Here is a 23255-nt window from a genome sequence, read left to right as displayed (position 1 = left end):
CAATGAAATTTCTGAAATTTGCAACTTATTTGCGAGATATTTTCAATCTGTTTATTCTTCAGAAACTGTTACAAATTACGATCTTCCATCAGGCTTAAGCAAATGCGTTGACATTGGTTCACTTGTTTTACGTCAGAATGAAATAGAGGAGGCTTTATTGAATTTAGATTTAAATAAAAGTGAAGGCCCGGACAAAATTCCACCTTTTCTACTAAGAAAATGTGCAATTGCGTTAGCTCAGCCACTAACAAACATTTTTAATATTTCTTTAGCTACAGGCCAATTTTTGAAAACCTGGAAAATCTCATTTTTATCCCCTATTTTTAAATCGGGATCAAAGCAAGAGGTCACAAACTATAGACCAATCTGCAAGCTATCTGCTATACCAAAATTATTTGAAAAAGTGGTGTATAACAAAATTTCGTCTTTAATCCAAGAAAAGATATCAGTGTTCCAACACGGTTTTGTAGTAGGTAAATCTACTGCAACTAACTTAACTATTATGGTGAATGCAATCATAAATAATATGGAAAAAGGGTTTCAAACCGATATAATTTTTACCGACTTTGCCAAAGCATTTGATAGAGTCAATCACAAAATTCTGCTCCACAAATTACTTTCCTTTGGTATAAGTTCGTCTCTTTTAAACTGGTTCGAGTCTTACTTGACTGGAAGAGTACAAATTGTTAAAATTAAAAACTTTTATTCTGATGATATTTATGTCCCATCAGGCGTTCCACAAGGTAGCCATTTAGGACCTTTACTTTTTCTTATTTTTGTGAATGATATTCCAACAATTTTTAAAAATTCTGACTGTCTCCTTTTTGCCGATGATCTCAAGATCTACCGTAGGATTACCTGCATATCGGATTGTAGCCTTCTGCTAGAAGACCTGGTGAGATTGGTAGATTGGTGCAGGATAAATAACCTTCATTTGAACGTAGAAAAATGTCAAATACTATCGTGTTTCAGGATTTTTATTCCAATTGTCTTTGATTTCAATATCGATAACATATTTCTAACAAGGGTAAATCAAAAAAAAGACTTGGGAGTAATCCTAGATGTTAATCTGTCGTTCCTTCCTCATTATGATTACTTGATCAATAAAGCGAATCAGATGCTGGGTTTTATAAAAAGAAATACCAGAGAATTTACTGATTCATTCACTTTATTATCTCTTTATAACTCTCTGGTAAGATCAGTACTTGAGTATTGCTGTACAGTTTGGAATCCTTACTATGCAAATACATCAGAAAGAATTGAAAAAATTCAAAGAAATTTTACACGTTATGCTTTTTTCAAGTTAAATTGGAGAATAGTAACACCTTCTTATGAAACCAGATGCCTGTTGTTTGGAATAAAAACGCTTGAAGCTCGTCGTAAATACTTTTCAATTATGTTTGTTCGGGATATCATTACAAATCATGTTAATTGTCCACCTCTAGCAGCTCTAGTCCATGAGAGTAATGCTCCTCTAAGAATTACACGAGAACGGTTTTTAATTTATGAGCAGTTTCACCGCACAAACTATGGACGCAATGAACCCATTTCTCGTTGCATCAGAGAAAGCAATTTAGTTTGCTCTGGGATAAACTTTTATATGGATTGCACCAGAGAAACTTTTAAATCAATAGTTTTAAACAAAATTTAAATATTGTTATTTTTTACACATGTATAACATTTTTTATTATTTAATAATAGATAAACTATGTAAATCAATTAAATGTAATTTGAATTGTATATACCCACCTACAAAAATGTAACTAAATTTTTAATTATGTATCTTAGTCTATAAGAGTTCAATATGCTCTGATTGATGAAATAAATAAATAAATAAATAAATAAATGAAAGAAGGTATGTCGAGATTTTTGCAAAGTTAAACCACCTGCAGGTCAACCCGCCAACACTCTGGACTTGTTTCTTACCTTTGAACCTAATAAATATACTGTCAGTGTATTATCACCTCTAGGCACATCAGACAATTGTGTCATGTCTGCAAATGTTAAAGTTAAAACCCCTACGAGAACCGTTTGGCAATATGAGAAAGCCAACTGGGACGGTCTCTATGAATTCTTTAAGAACTTTAACTGGTCACTACGCTTCATCGATAGTGACGTGGATTCCAGTGCAGATATGATTACAAACTTTACTCTTTGTGGAATGAGAAATACCGAATAGGGTAAAATCTATCAAACCAAAAAAAACTCATGGTTTGATTCGAGCTGTAAAGAGGTTATTAGGATCAAAAATTTAAGTTTGCGGAATTGCAAAGCCAACCCAACTGAGGAAAACCGAAATAAGCTCAAACAAGCTAGAAAGACCTGTAACGGACATATACGACACATTAAATTGTTTGGATAACCATACTACAATAAATAAAATACTACAATGTCCCAATGATAGTAAACATTTCTGATCATTTGTAAGAAATATGCGTAACACTATACGTCTTCATCGGTTCCTTCGCTCGTTTCTAATGACACTCCCTATATAAGCTCGATTGATAAAGCCAATTTCTTGCAGACCAGTTTTGTTTTGTGTTGATTCGATGCTGCCAGTGAGAGACATGGCGCCGTCTGTACTTGAAAGCGCAAACAATTCAATGGGTAGAATCTTCTTTTGCGCTCGTTCAGTTACTAGAGTACTTAAAAATCTTGACATTCACAAATCCGCTGGCCCGGATAGTATCCTCGCTATTGTTCTGAAGAGGTGTTCTTCAACGCTAACAAAACCACTGCGTCAGCTTTAACATCTTTCTTATTCTAAAGGTCTCTTTCCGAGTGGATGGAAAACTGCATTTGTCCAGACTGTCCCTAAAAAAGGTGAATCCTTCTCACCATCTAACTATCCTCCAATTGCACTTACATATCTTTTTTCTTCTTTCCAAGTTCATGGAAACGATGATCAATTTTCAGCTTAAGAAATATCTTGAAGAACGGAAGCTTCTTAATGACCTGCAGTATGGCTTTCGTTGCAATAAGTCCACTGGTGATCTCATGGTTTATCTCACCGAACAAATCCTTACATCGCCTTGGTGAAAGCAATATAATTGCACTCGATATTTCAAAGGCATTTGATAGAGTTTTGCACCAAGCTCTCTTATCGAAAAGGCGTGCATTCGGTATTGATGAATCCCTCCTTCGTTGGGTTAGAAATAACCTTTGGGACCGTTCAATTCAAGTAGTATTGGACGGGTTCAAATCTTATATTCACAAATTAAACGCTTGTGTGCCCTAGGGCTCCATTTTGTCTCCGACGTCCTCCTTTATTGTTTTGTCTGCGACGTCCTTCTTTATTTTAATAAATGATGTTTTGTCTGAAACTTTTAACCCACTATTGTTTCACTGATGACAGTAGCCTCAGATTTTCATATTCGTTTTTAGATTCTCATCCTTGTTCTTCGCATGTAGAGTCCCAACGGCAGCGTATGATAAGCTCATTAAATTCTGATTTTGACAGCATTGTTCAATGGGAAATCAAAGACCGTGTAGAATTTAATGTTTCGAAAACTCAATGATGTCTGCTGTCGTAAAAGCGTAATCCTCGAACAATGCCACTATCCATGAGTGGTACTTGCATCGAGGAGACTGAACAGCTATCAGTCCTAGGTATGTGCATTACAAACCACTTGTTGTGGAGTGATCACATATTTGACATCGCCAAAAATGCAAGAAGTTTTTTACCACTTTTGATCTGGCTATAATTTATAAAGCCTATCGTCCAAAACTTGAGTATAATTCCCATATTTGGGCAGGTGCTCCTATAACCCACTTGAGTCTCTTGGACAGAATTAAAAAGAGAGCTCTAAAAGTGATAGGTGACCGTTGTCGAACTGCTCTCGAGCACCGTCTAAGGTTTCATGCCTCTCATTATTTTATCGCTATACTTCCTCAAACAATTCAACCGTAATTCTTGTTCTTTTAGGAATGCAGATCAGTTTACCCTTGAGCCCAATTTCGGTAAAGTAAAGTAAAGTGCAGAGATTCTTTTTTTAGTCGCACTACACGAATGTTTAATGCTTTACCAGACTCAATATTTAACACTCATTGCAATGTGCAGGTATTCACAACCAATGTGCATCGGTATCTCCTTTCAAGTACTATAATCCCTTCCTTATTACTCGCACTGTGTATAATCATTATAAGGATATTCATATCCCTTTGTCAATTGGCCGCCTAGATCGTAGGATTTAACGCCTTTAGACTATTTTTTGTGGGGCTATGTTAAAGCTCATGTCTATATAGACAAGCCCGCTTCAATTGACGCATTGGAAGACAACATTGAAACATTTATTCGTATGATACCGTCCGAAATGTTGGAAAAAGTATGGCAAAATTGGACTAAGCGGATGGACCATTTGAGGCGCATTCAAGGTCAACATTTGCATTAACAAATCTTCAAACATTAAATTATATGGATTTCATGTATTTTTCTGAATATTACCCATGTGTGTTTTTTTAACTTTCATATAGCGTTTAAAAAATCACCCTTTATAAAGTAGGCACTTGAATACATTATTAAATACATAACATCTTCCATCGTATGTATTTAAATAATTCAAAATAATTAATACATAAGAAAAAAAATAAATTCAAGTTCAAATTAAAATTAACTCCGCAGGATTGAATGCACTTCGAAACCCGCAGATTTAAAAATTAAAAATGTATTTTGCTATACAAACTTTTATATTTGTTTTTTCTTTCCTCGTCTCCAATGAAATGTAACGAGTGGTGGTGGGAAAACGTAATAAATGAATGAAAAAGACTCAAGAAATTGTTATTATAAATAATTTCAGCACAAAACTGATAAAAAGAATAACACAATACGAACAGAATTGCTCTGTGTGCAACACAAGGAAATATGTTAGGAAACTTCCTTAAGTTTTATTCAAAATATCAGAAATTCCGTTGAATATTCAAGGTCATTTGATTTACAAAAGTAATTTTAAGTTAATGTAATGGACATGACTTCAATGACAGAACATTTAGAGCATTGTAATGGATACACAAAACATTAAACATTAATAATACATCAAACGTAGAAAGACAATAAATAAAAATATTTGACTTTTGAAATACGACGAGTTATAACATAAAGGTATTAAAATAGCACTCTATAACAAACCGCAATCCTTATTTATCTTTAATGGACAAATATACCAAGATGACCATAAGTAATAAACTAGTTATAGTGGAAACCTAAAAGACGACTTTGTGAAAAATGCAGTTATTAAGGAAGTATGAGGCAACAAAAATCACTTAAAATGTAGGAAAATATGTACACATAAAATAGACATAAATAATTTTATTGATTCACAGAACGAAAATAAATATTACATTATATATTAAATCGAGGAAACAATATCTAACATAGACCAATCAAGCGAAGTCTAACCCTTATTTAAATGCAAAATCGTGTCACACACAATAAATAACCTTAACTTAAAAAGGGAAATTAAATGCAATAAAATTTTGGAAAAAAAATTAATCACAAAACTCTGGAGCGAAACCAACCGTGAAAATGTTTTTAGTACACAAAATTCTTTTTTTTATTTATGAATGAGAAATTTCAATTAACGCAAGTTTTGTTGAGAAACTTTTTCCAGGAGTAAAATACAAAATATTTAAGAACAAAAGAACATTACAAGCAAACTTAAACTTATGTGTTTGTGAAAATTATTTAATTATTTAGAACGCTGTCGTACAGCAAGGTATAGTCTAACTATTTAATATGGTCGACTTTCTAAATATGCCATATTTAAGAGCAAACACAATAGTTTAGATGGTTTTAGTTGCTTTAACGCAGAAATGTAAGAAATTGTTTTAAAACTTAGATTTTTTCCAAAAAGAATATACATATACTTTTTTATTTCAATTTCTATTAATGCGGTACAAAAATTCAAAACCCAGAAAATGAGAGAGCATCTGATTTGAACAATATTCGGGCTTTTTTTTACGTAGTTTTTTCGAACTCAATTTTCTGAAGTCTATTATTACTCGCTATCAATCTGCATATTCGTAGATGCTAGGAAATACAGGTATGTTGATCAATCTACATACTCGTAGATGCTAGAAAATGTGTTGATCTTAAAGGAGTCAACAAAACTTAAAAATTATAGAGAGAAAAATGTTTGGTTTTTAAATTGAATTTGGAAAGAAACTTTTGTGTGGCAGTCACAAATTACAAGTAGCAGAATCTCTTTTCACTTCGGTATTGAGAGATTCAAAGCTTTTAATAGATTAGCTGATAAAAGTATCACTTTTGCTGTTTAAGGAACATTCATATTCTTAAAATCCTTGTTTAAATCTTAGTTCTAGAACATCTAAAGCAAATTCACTCCAAAAAGTAGATTTCTTTAATTTTTTAAGGTCTTGAAAGTTTTATTCAACAGAAAATCAATTTTGAAAAAATCTAATGACCGAGTGGGTCGACAGAACTTGCTAATTTCTTCAAAAAAGTCTCTTTAAAAATATTTCCTACATTTTAAGATTTCAAAATGTACCTGCCAAATTATTTTGCTCAAAAATTAAAATTCCGTTTAATTTCTCAAAAAAACTTGATTAACTTAAATTTGTTTCGAAAATCATTAGAGCGGTATTTTTTAATTAATAAGTATATATACATTTTTTAAAAGTTGTCTGTGCAATATTTTTGGTATGCAGTTATTTAAAATAAAAAATAAACTTTTTACATTCAAATTTCTTTAAAAAAATGTTCACCCCTTTCTGAGGTACCATATTTAAAAAAAATGTATATATCAAAAATATAATGACATTTTTAATCATCATCAATTTAAAAATTTGATTATCGACAAAAGCTTGCTCCGAAAGAGAAGATTATTGAAATCGGTCGATGAGTTCTTAAGAAAACTTAAAAAAAAGGGTTTTATGAGGGGTACCCATCTGGAGCATTACCAAAATATGTTTTTCTTGTAGAAATATGCAGAATCAAACAAAAATTGGAGACAGATTTAAAAAAATCTATCTGTTCATTTTTGAAAAAATTGGAATTTTCGATTTGAAACCAAAATAATTGTAAATAACTGCTGGTATTTTTCGTATCAAAAACAGAAAGCTAATTGGCTGAAAACCTTAATTCCTTAATTCCAATCGTCACAAAGGTTTAGGCTGTAGTGGCCAGGACAGACAGACAGGCGGACAGAATTGGGGAAACCACATTTTTCGGCTTTTTTACCATCGTAATATCATGTTTGATTTGAAATTTTTTACGAATGCTATACTTATCATATAGTTCCTACATGTCGCAAGTAAAAATTACTTCAATGGTCACTATTTATGTGCATACAAAAGTTAGATGGAATTGAAGGCTAGTTTCAGGAATTTAAAGGCAATTTAATATAAAATTAACGATCTCTTATTCAAGATTTCTTCTTAAAAACTCTTTTTCTTAAAAAAATTTGTGTGAAAATAGTTTAAAGCATTATTAAAGTTACAAAAATTTAGTTGTTTTTGACAGCAAATGAAATGAAATCTTTACTTAAACATCTTAACTGTATAAGCTTTACGGCTCATATGACTATTTTTAACTTCCCATAGGAAGTTATTGTAATGGATCCGATTTGTCAAATTGAAAATTTTGAAATTTCTCGACGTTTCAAGGTCCCTAGAGTCGAAATAAAAGATTTTTAGAAAGATGTCTGTGCGTGCGTGTGTACGTACGTTCGTACGTCCGTAGGTCCGTACGTCCGTAGGTTCGCGACGTTTTTTTCGTCGTCCATAGCTCAAGAACTAGAAGAGTTATCGACTTCAAATAAATTTTGTTATACAGATAATAAGGCAGAAAGATGCAGAAAGGGCTCTCAAGAAAATTGCGTGGGTGGTTTTTTTAACATAGCAGTTTAAAAAAAAAGGTAAAAATTTTGGTTAACCCTAAATATCTTACGAACCAAAAACGCTAGAGACTTGAATTAAATTTTATTTAATAAACTGTAACGTGATCTCAAAGAAGTATATTTTAAAAAAAAAACCTATCTAACGGTTTTTTTTCAAAATCAAAAAAACTGAAAAAAAAAATTGTCACCTCCTAAATTTAACGACAAACATATGATTTCATCTCCAAAACAATTTTGAGCAACGGAGAATAATGTTTTTGAAATCTGATAAAATTTTGAGAAAAATCGAATGGACAGTTTTTTTTTATAAGAAATAAAAATCTAAAAAAATCATTACTCAAAATTCGTAAAAATTAAATATCGATTCAAATATCTTTTCAAAAACTTGAAATATAGGCTTCAAGCTTATTTTATCTTATAAGAAATATTGTTTTCAATATTCAGTAAAATTTTGAGAAAAATTGAATTGGCAGTTTTTTTAGAAAAAATTAAAATTTAAAAAAAAAAATTAATAAAAGTTGGTAAAAATTGATTTTCGACTCAAATATCTTTTCAAAACTTTGAGATATTGGCTTTAATTTACTTTTATCTTTCAAAAAATATTGTTGTCAACATTTAATAAAATTTTGAACAAAATCGAATTGACAGTTTTTTTATAAAAAAATTAAAAGCCGAACAAAAATTAACAAAAGTTGGTAAAAATTGAATATGGATTCAAATATCTTTTCAAAAACTTGAAAGTTAGACTTCAAACTTATTTTATCTTATAAGAAATGTTGTTTTAAGCATTCTGAAAGATGTTGAGAAAAATCGAATTAACAGTTTTTTTACAAAAAATAAAAACCTTAAAAAATTTTATAAAAGTTGGTAAAAATTGATTTTTGACTCAAATATCTTTTGAAAAATTGTAGTTATTGACTTTTAACTACTTTTATCTGTCAAAAAATGTTGTTGTTAACATTTAGTAAAATTTTACAAAAAATTAATTACCTAAAAAAATTTAACAAAAGTTGGTAAAAATTGATTTTCGACTCAAATATCTTTTCAAAACTATAAAATATTGGCTTTAAACTAATTTTATCTTATAGAAAATATTGTTTTCAACATTCGATAGAATTTTGAAGAAAATCGAATTGACGTTTTTTTACAAAAAATAAAACTCTAAAAAAACAATACTAAAACTTGGTAAAAATTTACTTTCGACTCAAATAGCTTTTCAAAAATTAAAAATATTGGCTTCAAACTTATTTTATTTTACAGAAAATATTGTTTTCGATATTCAGTGATTTTTATATAAAAATCCAACAGTCCGTTTTTTCATAAAAAATAAAATCTATAAAAAATAGTACGCAAATTTGGTAACATTGATACTAGTACATATAGACAAACTTTTAAGCAAGACAAATCGACAGACGGGATGGGAAGTTATCAGTGTTGGTAGCATCCCAGCCTCTTTTTTAATAAGGCATCAGGACAACAAGACCATAAGTGATGCCGTCTTTTATAACATTTAAATTCAATTATAAAGTAACTTTAGCAAATGGATTGTTGAAAGTAATGACTTTAAAGGGAACATTTATAGTTAAAAACTGAAATATTTAATAAGATTTCTTTAAATGTATTGTGAATATCTAAAGCAGTTTTAATTCTTTGTATTGTATTATGATCGGCTGGGCAAAAGATGGTAGATAATTTTTTGAATATGAGTGTGCTTTCAAGTGAAGGATCGATCTGCCGTGATAAAGGACATTTTACAAATACGTGATGAATTGATAGAACTTCATGATAGGCTTCACACAATTCTGGGAGTTCATTATTGTATAAGTGTTTGGTCGTAAAAATAGTTTTACCAACTCTGATTCGGAGTATCTTTATGTAATTTTCCCTTGTTAGTTGCCTATTATATCTATATGGAATGCGATATTCAAATTAACTTCAAGTTCCATCTTAAGCTTCTGGAAATATATTTGGTGAGTCAATAGATAGAAATTTGGCGAATCAATAACAAGTGGAAATTTAGTAGCATCTCGAGCTGCATCATCCGCCATTTCATTCAGTTTGATACCAGAATGCCCTGGTACCCATGCTAGTACTATGTTTGCCGTCATTGTGCATCTTAAATGTTTCAGAGTAGGGCATAAGTTTTCGTAATTGAATTAGCTCTTTAAATTGCGGCTAGTTCAGCAATTTAGCTGCCTGCTTCACTAGGTAGTAGTCCTTGCAAGACCGAAGAGGTTTGAGAATGCTGTTCCCAGTTGACTACGGCAAAAGATGAGTTTTCATCTTTGTGTGAACCATCTGTATAAAAGATGTGATCAGCGTTGGTCTTTTCGATCATCTGGTGAAGAGCTTAGAACATATCATCCGTCGATTTTTTCTTTTTAAATGCTTTTTATCTATTTGAAGCAGATTTCGTTTCCAAGGGGCCGGACTATATTTATTCAATGGCAATGGATTACAATTTCTTTTCCTGCATAGTTCAATAAATCTAATTTTGAAGCCGGGATTATGGCACCTTTTCTTTCGGAATATATTTGGATAGCCCTGTCTGCATTTTCTAAAATAGATTTCACCTGCATCGGGTCGCCGGATGCTACTACATAAATATTATCAGCATAAACCCCTACAAAGTCAAGTTAAGGTTCAAGCGAGAGAGGAGATCCTTGAGGAGTTCTATTTACCAGTTTAAAGAGTGTGGATTTATTATTTAATATTAAAGGAAGCATTTTTTATGAGTAATTAAAATCTTCACTTTTTTCTGAAAATTAATTTTGTTTTGCAAATAGTCCTGTTTGTGGTTAGGTCTTAATTTTTGGTTTCATCACAAAGTCGTACCACCTATTCGAAATACTGTTTATTTTAAGAAAGTGCCCTCATTAAAACAAACTATAATGTTTTGACACATCTCTCAGATATTGGAAATGATTTACATATTATTAAGAGCCGATTTTAATATTTAGCATGTATCGTTATTATTATTATTTGTAGTACCGGTGGCATGATGGTTAGTGCGTCGGACTTACACCAGCGATCTGATAGGTAGTCTTAAGGTGCGTGTCCATTTGAGAGTAAACGTGCTGAGAGTCGCTCTCAAGCTGCTCTCGAGAGCGATCTCGCAAATGGACATAGTCTGCAGAGTAGCTCGCGGAGAGTTGATAAATTACTCTCGACATTCGACTTTTTTGAGAGTCACTCGCAAGTGGACACATGTGCTTACCACTATCCGAGATAAGCTCGCGGAATACCAACACAGTTCGAATTTTGCGAGTAGCTGTCGAGAGTAAACATGGCAAAGCAATGGAAACTATGTCTTTTTTCATATAAATTTGATTTGAAAATACATTTTTAAATTCGCATAGAAGTTATTGTAATGGGTTGATTTGTCAAGTTGAAAATTTTGACATTTCTCGACGATTCAAGATCCCTAGAACCGAAATAAAAGATTTTAAGAACGATGCCTGTGAGAGCGTGTGTACGTACGTTCGTAAGTCCGACGTTTTTTGTCGTCCATATCTCAAGAACTAGTAAAGATATTGACTTCAAATAAATTTTGTTATATAGATAATAAGCCAGAAAGATGCAAAAAGGGCTCCCAAGAAAATTGAATTTGTGGTTTTTTTATCATAGCAGTTTAAAAAAAAAGGTGAAAACGTTTGTTAACCCCAAATATCTCACGAACCAAAAACGCTAGAGACTTGAACTAAATTTTATATTATAATTGTAACGTGATACAAAACAAATATATATAAAATATAAATATATATAAAAATAAATATATATAATAATAAATAGATCTCTACCGTTCCAAAAATTTTTGAAAAATTGGTTTATGAAAAATTAACTTCAATGGTAAAACATGTTATCTCTCCCTGTCAACATGGGTTTCTCACTGGTAGATCTACCAGCAAAAACCTAACAATTTTTTCAAACACCATTTTAAACGGGCTCGAAAAAGGTTTCCAATTCGATGTTGTTTATACAGATTTTTCCAAAGCTTTTGATAGGGTGAACCTTGATATATTACTTATGAAGTTGAATAAAATTGGTTTTCATTCTAATTTGCTGAACTGGATACGGACATATTTAAAGGGTCGCATTCAGTTTGTTCGTATTAATAATTTTCTTTCATCGCCTATCAATGTTACCTCGGGTGTTCCACAAGAAAGCCATCTCGGTCCGCTTTTTTTCTTGTTATTTATCAATGACATTCCCAATGTTTTCTTAAATTCTAGATGTCTAATGTACGCAGACGATTTGAAAATCTTTCGGTGTATAAAATCTGAACAAGATTGCATATTGCTGCAAGAAGATCTTCAAAAATTATCAAATTGGTGTTGGATTAACTCCTTACACCTTAATATTGCTAAATGTCAAAGTATAACGTTTTGTCGAAAACGTACATCAATTAATTTTTCCTATAGTATAAATAATATCTTTTTATCTATAGTAACCTTTAAAAAAGATCTAGGGATAATTTTTGATCAAAAACTTGATTTCTTAAAACATATAGACTTTTTAGTTGCCAAAGGTAATTCTATGTTAGGATTTATCTTGCGCAATTCAAAGGAATTCTGTGATCCTCACACATTGAAATGTCTTTTTTTTGCGTTTGTTAGATCTACTCTTGAGTATTGCAATACTATTTGGAGCCCTTTGTACGAAGTTCACTCTTTTAGAATTGAGAAAATTCAAAAACGCTTTACAAGGGTATTAGTAAAAAGGCTTCATTGGAGCATTGATATGCCTTCCTATGAAACAAGGTGTAAATTATTTGGAATCTTGCCTCTTAATATTCGTATAAAGTTTTCTGGAGTTATGTTTATTCGTGATGTTTTAACTAATCATATTGATTGTTCGGAAATTTTGAGCTTAATTAACTTCAATGTTCCTGCGAGGATGCTTAGAAACCAAAATTTATTTAACATTCCATTCCACAGAACAAATTATGCTGCTAATGAACCATTGACCAGGTGCTTAAAAGAATCCAATTCTGTTTGCGATATGATCGACTTTTGTCTTGGTAGATTTTCATTTAAAAACAATTTACTCGTTATTTTGAGAAACCTTAATGGTGGAAATGTTTAATATATATTTATTTATTTATTTATTGTTTTTTATTCATTATTGATTTTTGTACGTATATTATTATTATTTTATTATCGAGTAATCACTAAAGCATTGTAACTTTGTTTGATGAAATAAACACTAAACTAAAACTAAACTAAAATGCTGCTAAAATTGGAACAAATCGTTTTTCAATTAAAAATCTCGTTCACAAAAATAGATTTTAAAATCAAACTATTTCATCAAATGCAAAATGTTGTTAGTAATTTTTAAATCTTTTAGAATAATTCAACTTACAACTTTTTAACAAAACACGAAAGCCTACAGACTATTTAAGCAAGGCAAATCGACAGACGGGATTGGAAGTTATCAGTGTGGATAGAATACGCGGCCAACTGATAATATGCTAGCAGAAGAAATCTATCAAGTGGACACGGTTATGAGAGTACTCTCAGCAAGAAAACTCTCAATATTTTACCAGAGAGCTCGCGATAGCAAAATTTCTTAAATTTGGCTCTCAAATGGACAGTCTCCCGAGAGTTGCTATCGAGAGTTAACTAGCAGAAGAACTCTCAAATGGACACGCACCTTTACAAAGGCAATTGCGTACGCCGATGATCTAATTGCGTACAGAACGGCCCGAAAGGTTGAGGTTATTAGAATTCTCTTGCAGCGTGATTTCGACAAGATTCAGCGATATTGCGACGACTGGAAACTGAAAATAAATGTCCAGAAATTAGAGACAATTCTGTTCCGGACTCCGTTGGCTAGGGCCACGAGGGATACGTGTAAAAATTGGTGCAAGATGGTCATCGTTGATCTTCACGGGCAGCCATTAGCGAGCAAAAGTGTAGTGAAGTACCTCGGTATCTGGTTAGATCAGTATTTATATTTCGACAGACATATAAATGCTGCTCTGACCAGTGCCAGAGGAGCCTTCGCTCTGACGAAACGGCTGTTTTTTAGCAGTCGGCTTGACTCCAGAGTGAAGGTAATTTGCTACATGGCCCTCATACGGCCAATGATCGTTTATGGTTGTCCTGTGTGGTTCAACGTTGCCCCTTCCCAGATGGAGAAGTTTCGGGTGTTCGAGCGGCAGTGTTTACGACGCTGTACCGGCTTATATCGAACAGCCGAATCTTTTTATGTGCATTACTATTCAAACGAGGTCCTATACAACGGGGCTCGAATCAACAGAATTGACAATTTCGTGATAAAACTCGTTCGAGGTCACATTGCAAGAGCTATGTCTTCGACCAACAATTTAATTTTCGAGGCGTTCTATCCGAACGACGAGTATTTTGAGAGTGCACGCTTGAGCGGCTTCATTCCCCCAGAGGCATTCCTCTTTTTAGATAGATGCGGTCTGATACAGGATAGATTGGCAGTTCCGTTAATCTACCACGTCAGACGAAGAACCGTGGATAGGCGACTCCTGTACAATCGGGACGTCATGGCACAATGCGGAGCAGAGCTCCTTCGGTTCAGTAGGGCTGTGTCCGAACGGGACCGAACTGATAGGGTGAAGCAGGAGAACCAGTTTTGGTGGCTTCAATCGGCACTTGATAGTGGGTAGTCGGGATGGGGTTTTTAAGCCTTGGCCGGCTTACATACTTGTTTTATAGTTTTAGGGTTTAGTTTTAAGTAGAATAGGCATGGTGGCACAAAAAAAATAAAAAAAAAAAAATAAAAAAATTAAAAGAAAAACAAGGAATATAAAAACAAAAAAAAAACAAAAAAAAAATAAAAAACGTACAAAGAAGACAATAAAATATAAAAACAAAAAATGTTAGATTTGCTGCTGTGGTTGTTCTAGTTTTAAGTAGTTTATAGGTAGAATAGGTAGTTTAAGTTAGTTTTAAGTTTTATTTAAGGACCTAACTTTAAGTAGTTTGTAAGTAAAAATAAATAAAAAAGGATATTGATATTAGTTTTTTGTTCAAATTTTCTAATAAATACAAAAATAAATGAAATGAAATTTAAATGAAGTAAAATAGATCTTAGGGCCGAAAGGCATTAGTTTTAAGTGTTATAGTTTAACTTAGAGTGTCCGTATGGGACCATTAAGTTAGTTGTAAGTTATGGATAATTAGGCTAGTTTTATGAATTTTTGTCTAGCTTTAAGATAGGTTTAAGATGGAATAAATAAAAATGAATTTGAAAAAAAAAAAAAAAAAGTGCGTGTGACTGTCATGCGAGAGGTCTTGGGTTCGATCCCTGCCTATGCCACCTACAGTTTTTTTCACGGGTACTGCCTCTTGCGAGGAATTGACAAATTCTACAAGAGTAATTCTTGTCATGAAAAGTGCTTTCTCAAATTTGCCGTTCGGATTCGGCTTAAAACTGTAGGTCCCTTCCATCCCTGACAACAGTACTCGCACACAGGAATGGTTGAGAGTTGCCAGTCACTAGGCCCTAGTTCTAAAACGGACTGTTGCGCCACCCAATTTATTTTATTTATGTGAGTACTGGCATAACCATCGCGCGTAGTCCTGCACAACAGCAGCTTAGAATGTTTCTGGGTTTAAAAAGCCTTGATAGACATTATGCTACATTCTATACTATTAATCCAATGTTTTTGAAGGATTGAACTATTTTAAATTCATGATCTGCTACTATTTCATCTTGAAATTAATTAAGTGTAATTCACTTTATTTGAAAACTAAACTTATAATTAAATATATTGTACAATAGGTATTAAATTAATTTGTACTTGGTCTGACTTGTTCGAGAACTGAAAATGTAATGACAAAACGTCAGAAATATAAGGCTGTATGTACACATAGGTAATAATATATATATGTAAGTTATCGGGTGATCAGTGACGTACATGTATATGTGCTATAAATATGTAACAATATCTCCCCACTCGTGAGGGTGAGTATCTCAATGAGATTCTTCGAATTCTTCCGGAACATCGAGGTATGACTGTTGGAGACCTTGCCTGTATGTTTCGTATTTGTCTCTGCTATTGACTAGTTGTGACTGCAGGTGGAGTAGATGGCACTGGAGCTGGATTTGGACTTGTCGAATCTTCGCAGAAACTAACTCGCCTTTCTAAATTAACATCTGGATTAGAATTTCGAATCATTGAAGTATATTCCTTGAGCTGGTCGATGTGTCTTTTATGTCGAACTCCCTTGTATTCAACTTCATAGTGTAGGCTTCCAAGTTTAGTAACTATCGTACCCGTTAACCAAGGAGAATTTGAAGAACTATATGAACGGAACATCACTTGTTATTTTGGTTCGAAAGATCTTGGTTGATGAAGATTTTCAGCTTGCTGCTTTCCTAAGAAGTTTTAGTTCCGGTCGTAAGCAACCTAAACGTGATCTCATTACTCGACCCAAAAAGAGTAATGATGGAGGTTGTCCAGTCGTCTGATTAGGTGCTTTATGGAATTGAATCAGAAATTTGTTGATGCAATGTTGAAGGTTAGTTGAATTTGCTCCAGATAGTAGAAGAGATTTTTTAACAGTTTGCACATATCGTACGATTTGTATTTTCAAGAATTCTTGAAATGTCTCCGAACAAAATTGAGGACCGTTGTCCGAAACTATGGTAGTAGGAACCCCAAACGTTGAGAAGACTTCTTCTAAAATTTTACATATGGCTTCGGCAGTAATAGATGAAGTTAGTTTCACTTGAGTCCATTTGGAATAAGAGTCGACTATGATAAGCAAGTATTTACCCTGCACTGGGCCAGCCTAATCGATATAATAATAATGTGATAATTATAAATTTCCTTCCTTAAAGGTATTGACAAAATTTTTGTCACTCCCCACACAATAGCTAGAGCTTCTCTGTCTATTAGTGTGTAGGCACGTTTGGTTCAATTCAGTGATTTGCTAGCGTATGCAATTGGGCGTTAACGACCATCTGGCATTCTGTGGAATAGCACTGCACCCAAACCAACAGGACTAGCATCAACAGCAAGTAAAAGAGGCAAGTTCTGCTGCTGTTGTAGGCTGGGGGGCTTCTTGTATTGAGGAAAATGCTTGTACAGTTTGTGAATCCCTACGCCATCGATACGATGTCCTAAGAAATCGACAGATTCCATAAGGAAAGCACATTTTGAACGTCGTAGTGCACACTTTGAACGTCGTAGTTTGAGTCCAAATTGATGCAATCTCACGAATGTAGCTTCCAAAGCTATCAAAAGCTCGTCAACAATATCAGCAAAAACCAAGAAATCATCGAAGAAGATTGTATTCTAAGACCATGTGTGATTTCTTCTGTCCTACGATGCCATACAGCTGGTATAATTGCAACACCATACTGTGCCCTTGTTGGTTGAATAAGTCCATGAGAAGGTGTATTTAGTGTCATCGCTTAAGAAAATTCTTCACTGCACGGCAAACTCATAAATGCATCTGTTATATCCAATCAACAACAACTTTTGTTCCACGTACTTTATTGAAAATATCTTCTGCTTTGGATATTGGATGTTAATCGACGATCAGCTGTGGGTTGAGTATTGATTTGTAATCACCAGTGATACGTATTTTATTTCCCTTGACTACAACATGAGTTGGCGATTCCCATCGGGAATGAGTGACTTTCTTGTAGAATCCGGATTGAAGTTTGTATCTATTTCTATATATATTTTTTATTTTTTATATATTTCTAGAATATGTATTAAGAAGCGAATATGGAATAGGTCGGGCTCTTGCAAAAACTGGCTGCACGTCGGTTTTGAAGTGTTCGCCAACTGGTGGTCCCGTCATGGTACCTGCAGTTTCGCTAAATAAGTCTTGTATAGCAGTTTTTCTATTGAATTTGTATTATCAGAAATTGTTGAAATTTTACTATCTTAATTGAATTTCCATCTGAACAGCTAGAAGTTGCAGTAGTTCCATTGCTTGTATTTGTGTTAGTTGTGTTATTATTTGTCTGCGCTTTACTTTGGCGGCATAGGGCTGCAATGTGACTTTTATTAAATTAATAATTAACACCATGAATAAACTGGACAATTAGAGAATAATCAAGGAATGTGCTGAATTCACAAAACCTTGCACCTGCCCTCAGACGCTCTTCAAATGCCGAAATCGAATTTATTTTTTGTTGCCATAAAATGAGCACTAAGAATTTCTACAATCTTGTCGAAGGTGAGGCTATTTACGTCTTCAGGATAGCATTAATTCCTCAAGGTTGAATATAAATTTGCACCCATGTGCACTCAATGTTGGGGTGCTCTATGGAATTACTTTGGCGTTTGTTTGGAGCGTGTACAAATCAGCAACAAGTCTCACGAGTTTTTCAATTTGCGCATCAGCTATTTTAACGAGTTGCATTTTTTTTTTGGTTAGAATTTTTTTTTTTTTTTTTTTTGCAAATTATTTTTATTTTCTCGTCGCCATTTTATTACATCTTGGAATAATTATAAACAATTATGCGTAATTCACTTTATTTGAAAACTAAACTTATAATAAAATATATTGTACAATAAGAATTAAATTAATTTTTACTTGGTCTGACTTGTTCGAGAACTGAAAATGTAATGACAAAACGTCAGAAATATAAGGCTGTATGTACACATAGGTAATAATATATATATGTAAGTTATTGGGTGATCAGTGACGTACATGTATATGTACTATAAATATGTAACAGCTACCTAGAATGCATTCTTATCGAAAATGCGTGCCTTTGGTTCAAATGAATCCCTCCTTTGTTGGATTGGAAATTTCAGATCGGACCGTTCAATACAAGTAGTATTTGAAGATTTTAAGTCTGGAACCACAAAATAAATACTGTTTTGCCCAGAGCTCTGTTTTCTTATTTTCATAAATGATATTTTGTCTGCAATTCTAAGGCAGTTAGTTGCTTCGCGGACGTTAGTGCTTCCAGCCTTTCATATTCGTTTTCAGACCCACATCCCCCCTTTTGGGATGTAGAACTGCAAGGACAAAATATAATAAGCTCATTAAATTCCGACCTAAACATGGGGAGTAAAAAACCGCGTAGAATTTATAGCTTTAATCCCAATTTTGTCTTGTATTGTTAAAACAAGATATGTATATCATATCAATATTCTCCGTATATGTATCACTCACCGTAAGGCTTGAGTTGAACTCCTGCTCCCATCTCTGAGCTGGCGCTCCTACATTTTGCTCTATAGTTTCTAGACAGTATAAAATGTAGAACATTGTAATTGATTTGTGATAATATCATCACTGATTCATTTAAGTCTTCGACTAACCTCTCTCTGAGGTTGTAGATTGATTTCCAAAATGTCTACAATTTGTTCTAAGTGCGGTTTTTGCTGCGGTCGTCATTTTCACAAAAATTGTATTGATCTACCCGATGACACTCATAAATCATTAATCAATCGTAATTTATTCTGAAAATGCAATTCTTGTGTGAATATAAACCTCTCTAGTACATCCATCAATAATTTTCACGATCTTTCTCTGAGTGTTAGAGAGATTAAAAATGATCTAAGTGCTCTTAAATCAGTGTTCTCAAATAATTCACCACCGCTTCCACCTTTCCCCCTTAATATACCTGAAGAGCCTGAAATAGCTCAAAGTTATAAAATCATCTGCTTCAACATCCGAACTTAATTTCATCATATCAGAAAAACCTGGCGTATTAAAAAATACTTCTGAATGGACAGAAGTTCAATCTAAAAAAATAATTGCTACTGAGTCTTCGGCTACTCTATGTGCTCTCCCTGACTATTCACTCATCAAAATTTAGTAGAGACACTAAGCCTAAATCACATTTCTCAGAAAACAAATATTTAACCAAACCATTTCAAATGTTGTATGCGTTGGTTAAAAAAGTTATTGATGCATCTAAGCTTAAATTCGTTACAATTAAACTAAGTATCTCAGCCGCAAAATATTCAATCCTCATGGATTCGTGTTTATGGTCATACTTTGTTCAAATAAAGACATTCGTGCCGCGGGAAAGCAGCGATAACAATAAGAATAAAGAATTGACTCTTCAAGCATCTAAATCTCTGAATATCACTGACAGAGATTGTTATTGTGTGTTATATTCCGCTTAAAAGCCCACTAGATCTTTATAAAGTGCATATAAAAAATTATGAATTTTATCTTACAAAGCTTAAATCGAAACATGTACATAATTATTCTTGAGGAACTATGTGCATCTCTTGTAAGATTTTGAATGTGAAATAATTGATACTTTTGCAAGTTATGACATAATCCAAATTAATTGTTCATAGCTACATACATACATATGTACATATATCTGTAAATAAATCGATTTATGATTTTATCAAATCTATCAATTGTGTGAAATTAAAACTTAATTACAAAAAAATTAATTTCGAAGGCATAACGAGTTACATGGTGCAAATTCCGTGGCGTGAGTATTTTTTTTGAATTTATTACATTTTTACTACTTTTTTATTGAAAGCCTGAAATTGGCAATTGATACATATGTATGTATGTTTCTTAAGTGGAAATTAAAACAAACTCCAAGCCCCCTTGGTTCAATAAAAAGCTAAGTAACTTAAGCAATAGAAAAAACAAGGCTTATAAACGTTTACGGATAGCAGAAAAATAAGGTGAACTAAAAAATATTTATATCCAATTGGAACGAGAAATCGATGTTCTAACAAATTTTTATTTTAAAATTATTTTGTATCAATTGAATCTAACTTAAAAAAATAGAAAGTCAGTCATCAAGAGAAAAAAAAATTCGATTTGTATTCCCAGGTTTATGAATTACCCTGGTTCAAAATTTTCAAATTTATCATGTATTTGCGATTCCTTCCCACACTATTTTGAATCTAGTTATGCTAATTCGAATGTAAGTTCAGCATGGGCAGCCGAATATTTGTCTTTTGAATATAAGCCAGATATTGGCTGTTTTTTAAATGAAATATTTCCGAAATTGAAGATGGTCTCTTGAGTTTAAATGATGACAATAAACCAGGTCCAGACGAAATTCCACCTATTGTTCTTAAAAATGTGCTGCTGAACCGCTTTTCCTAATTTTTAATAGCTCTTTAAAGAACGGCGAATTTCTTCCAGCATGGAAATCATCATATTCGAACCAATTTTTAAATTGTCGTGTATTCAAAAACTTTTCGAGAAAAACTAAAATTTTTAGTTAAGGAACACATTTCACTGTCACAACATGGTTTCGTTGCAGGAAGATCAATAACAACGAATCATTCTATTATCTCCAATTTCATTTTAAATAATCTCGACGAAGTACATCAAATTGATGTAATTTATACCGATTTTCCAAAGGCATTTGAGTAAGTCACTCTATTTTAATAAAGAAATTAAAACATTTGGTTTTCATTCTGAGTTTTTGAAATGGTTGGAATCTTATCTTAAGGGTCCAGTTCAATTTGTTTGCATTCAGAAAAACAAGAATAAAAGCCAAGAAGATTAAGAGGCGCGCAATTGCGAATTAAACCCGAGAATGGTAGCTAAAAAAATTAAAGATGATTCCACTCCCGAATTATCAAAGACTGTGAAAGAAAATGTATTGTATAATTATAGAACGCTGCAAAATTTGTTTTATATTTTGTTCTTATAATTGGGATGCTAAATTGTACTTTGTAAGTTTGAAATGAAATGATGGCTTTTCCGATTTCAAAGGAAAAGAAGGACAAAAGCGATTTTCCCTCAATAAAATTCGGCAAACTTATAATGATGCTAGTCCGTCTCTTACTCACACCTGCATTGAGAGGACCTCACCTAGATGCATTGCTCGTGTGTTAATAGAAATTATTTTTTTTATTAATTACTTTCGATTCTAGTACCTTCCTATTTTTAATAATTTGCTTATATTCTCAATTATTATTTTAAGGTTTTTAAGCAATGTATGAATATTACCTGCATTTGTTTGTATGTAATGTTCTTAATTAAGAATAAGAAAATAATATAAGTATTATTTTAATTAACTTTAATAATTGCGTTCACTTTGGTCCCAAAACTTCTAAATTATGGCCGACACATGTGACAAAAGTAACAAGGGAAATTTAAAAAATATAATTATCAAAACTGCGAATGTCAATCACTTAAAAAAAATAATTGCACATTCCTTTTTCTAGATATGTACATCTAGTCTCCTCTATAATCATATGCATTATGTAACTTTAACATTCAAGTCATTCATTCAGTTCATAATCTTCATTTTTTTTACTCTTCAGTTCTTTTCATATTAAATTTTAAGTAAGAACCTACAGAATCTTCTCATAAGACCCGTTGCAAGAAATCGTAGGTCTCTTGAGATTTAAATTTGTAAAAAAGGCACATGATTCAATTTTAAAACCATACTAGACTTAAGCTTGCACTTAGAAATCCATTGCTGTGTAAAGATACACGTTAATATAAATACAAAGTGTGGACTTAAAAGTGCGGATTTAAATTCACCAAAGCAGTTTCATGATATTTGAAAAATAGAGCAACATAAAATTAATCCCATTTTGACATACATAGTGTTCTGAAAAAGTAAATAACGTCTTATTGAGTATTCTTTTTTCCTTTTACAGACTGTATCTGTTACTGTCTCCGTTCTCACACTAACGTTTATATCCCTGGACCGATGGTATGCTATATGTTTTCCTCTTCGATACAGGACCAAAATAAGTCGCGCAATTGCTTCGGTTTCATTTATATGGATTATAGCACTGCTCTCAGGTGGGTTAACATATATTCAATCTTTAAATAAGGAATAACAATATATATGTATATTTACTCTAAAGATATACCGGAGTTCTTCGCGTTACACCTCAAGAAGCCTAAATTAAGGTTTGAATCGGTGCTGTTTACTCAATGTGGTACAACATGGGACTTACGAACAGAGATGAATTTTTATATAACGCAACTAATATTGCTATATGTGTAAGTGGATTTTATTTAGATTTGTAAGTCGTTATAAGCAATTCTTGTAGTATATCTGATGCTTTTTTGTGCGAGTTTAAATCGAGTCTTTCCTGATTTAGAGTCACACAAAAAAGCAAAAATGTATAATTCAAAAATTTGACACATTGGTTGCACACGCGCTCCCGGAAAAAAATATTTCAATATAGAATGTACAATAGGAGTTTGACTCAAGCAAAACAAAGCATTAAACATGTGTACATTATGTAGAAGTTAATTAAAATAATAATAAATAGATACAACTTTGTATTAAAAAGTATAAATCATGGACTTCAAGCTGTCTGCTCAGTAAATTAAACATTATATACAAATTTAGACAATGAATAATTTAATTTTTTTTGTGGCGCAACAGAACTAGGGCCTAGTGACTTACGCCTCTCAACCATTTCTGTGTGCGAGTACTGTTATCAGGAAAAAAGAGAAAAAAGGACTATTTTAATTTGTACTTATTCTTTTTATGTGA

General features: G+C 32.6%; 1 protein-coding gene across 2 annotated transcripts in view; it reads left to right on the top strand.

The window, feature by feature from the left end:
• LOC129950921 (orexin/Hypocretin receptor type 1-like) overlaps positions 1 to 23255 on the top strand; it is an 80086-nt gene that overhangs the window by 29428 nt on the left and 27403 nt on the right. For both annotated transcript variants that reach the window (XM_056062875.1, XM_056062874.1), the window contains 2 exons: positions 22402 to 22549; positions 22615 to 22753. In XM_056062875.1, the coding sequence (XP_055918850.1) occupies positions 22402 to 22549; positions 22615 to 22753 (287 nt within the window). The remainder of the gene's footprint in view (positions 1 to 22401; positions 22550 to 22614; positions 22754 to 23255) is intronic.

This window comes from Eupeodes corollae, chromosome 3 (genome assembly GCF_945859685.1).
Source record: "Eupeodes corollae chromosome 3, idEupCoro1.1, whole genome shotgun sequence".
Lineage (NCBI taxonomy): Eukaryota > Metazoa > Arthropoda > Insecta > Diptera > Syrphidae > Eupeodes > Eupeodes corollae.
This window is presented reverse-complemented; position numbering and strand designations above follow the sequence as displayed.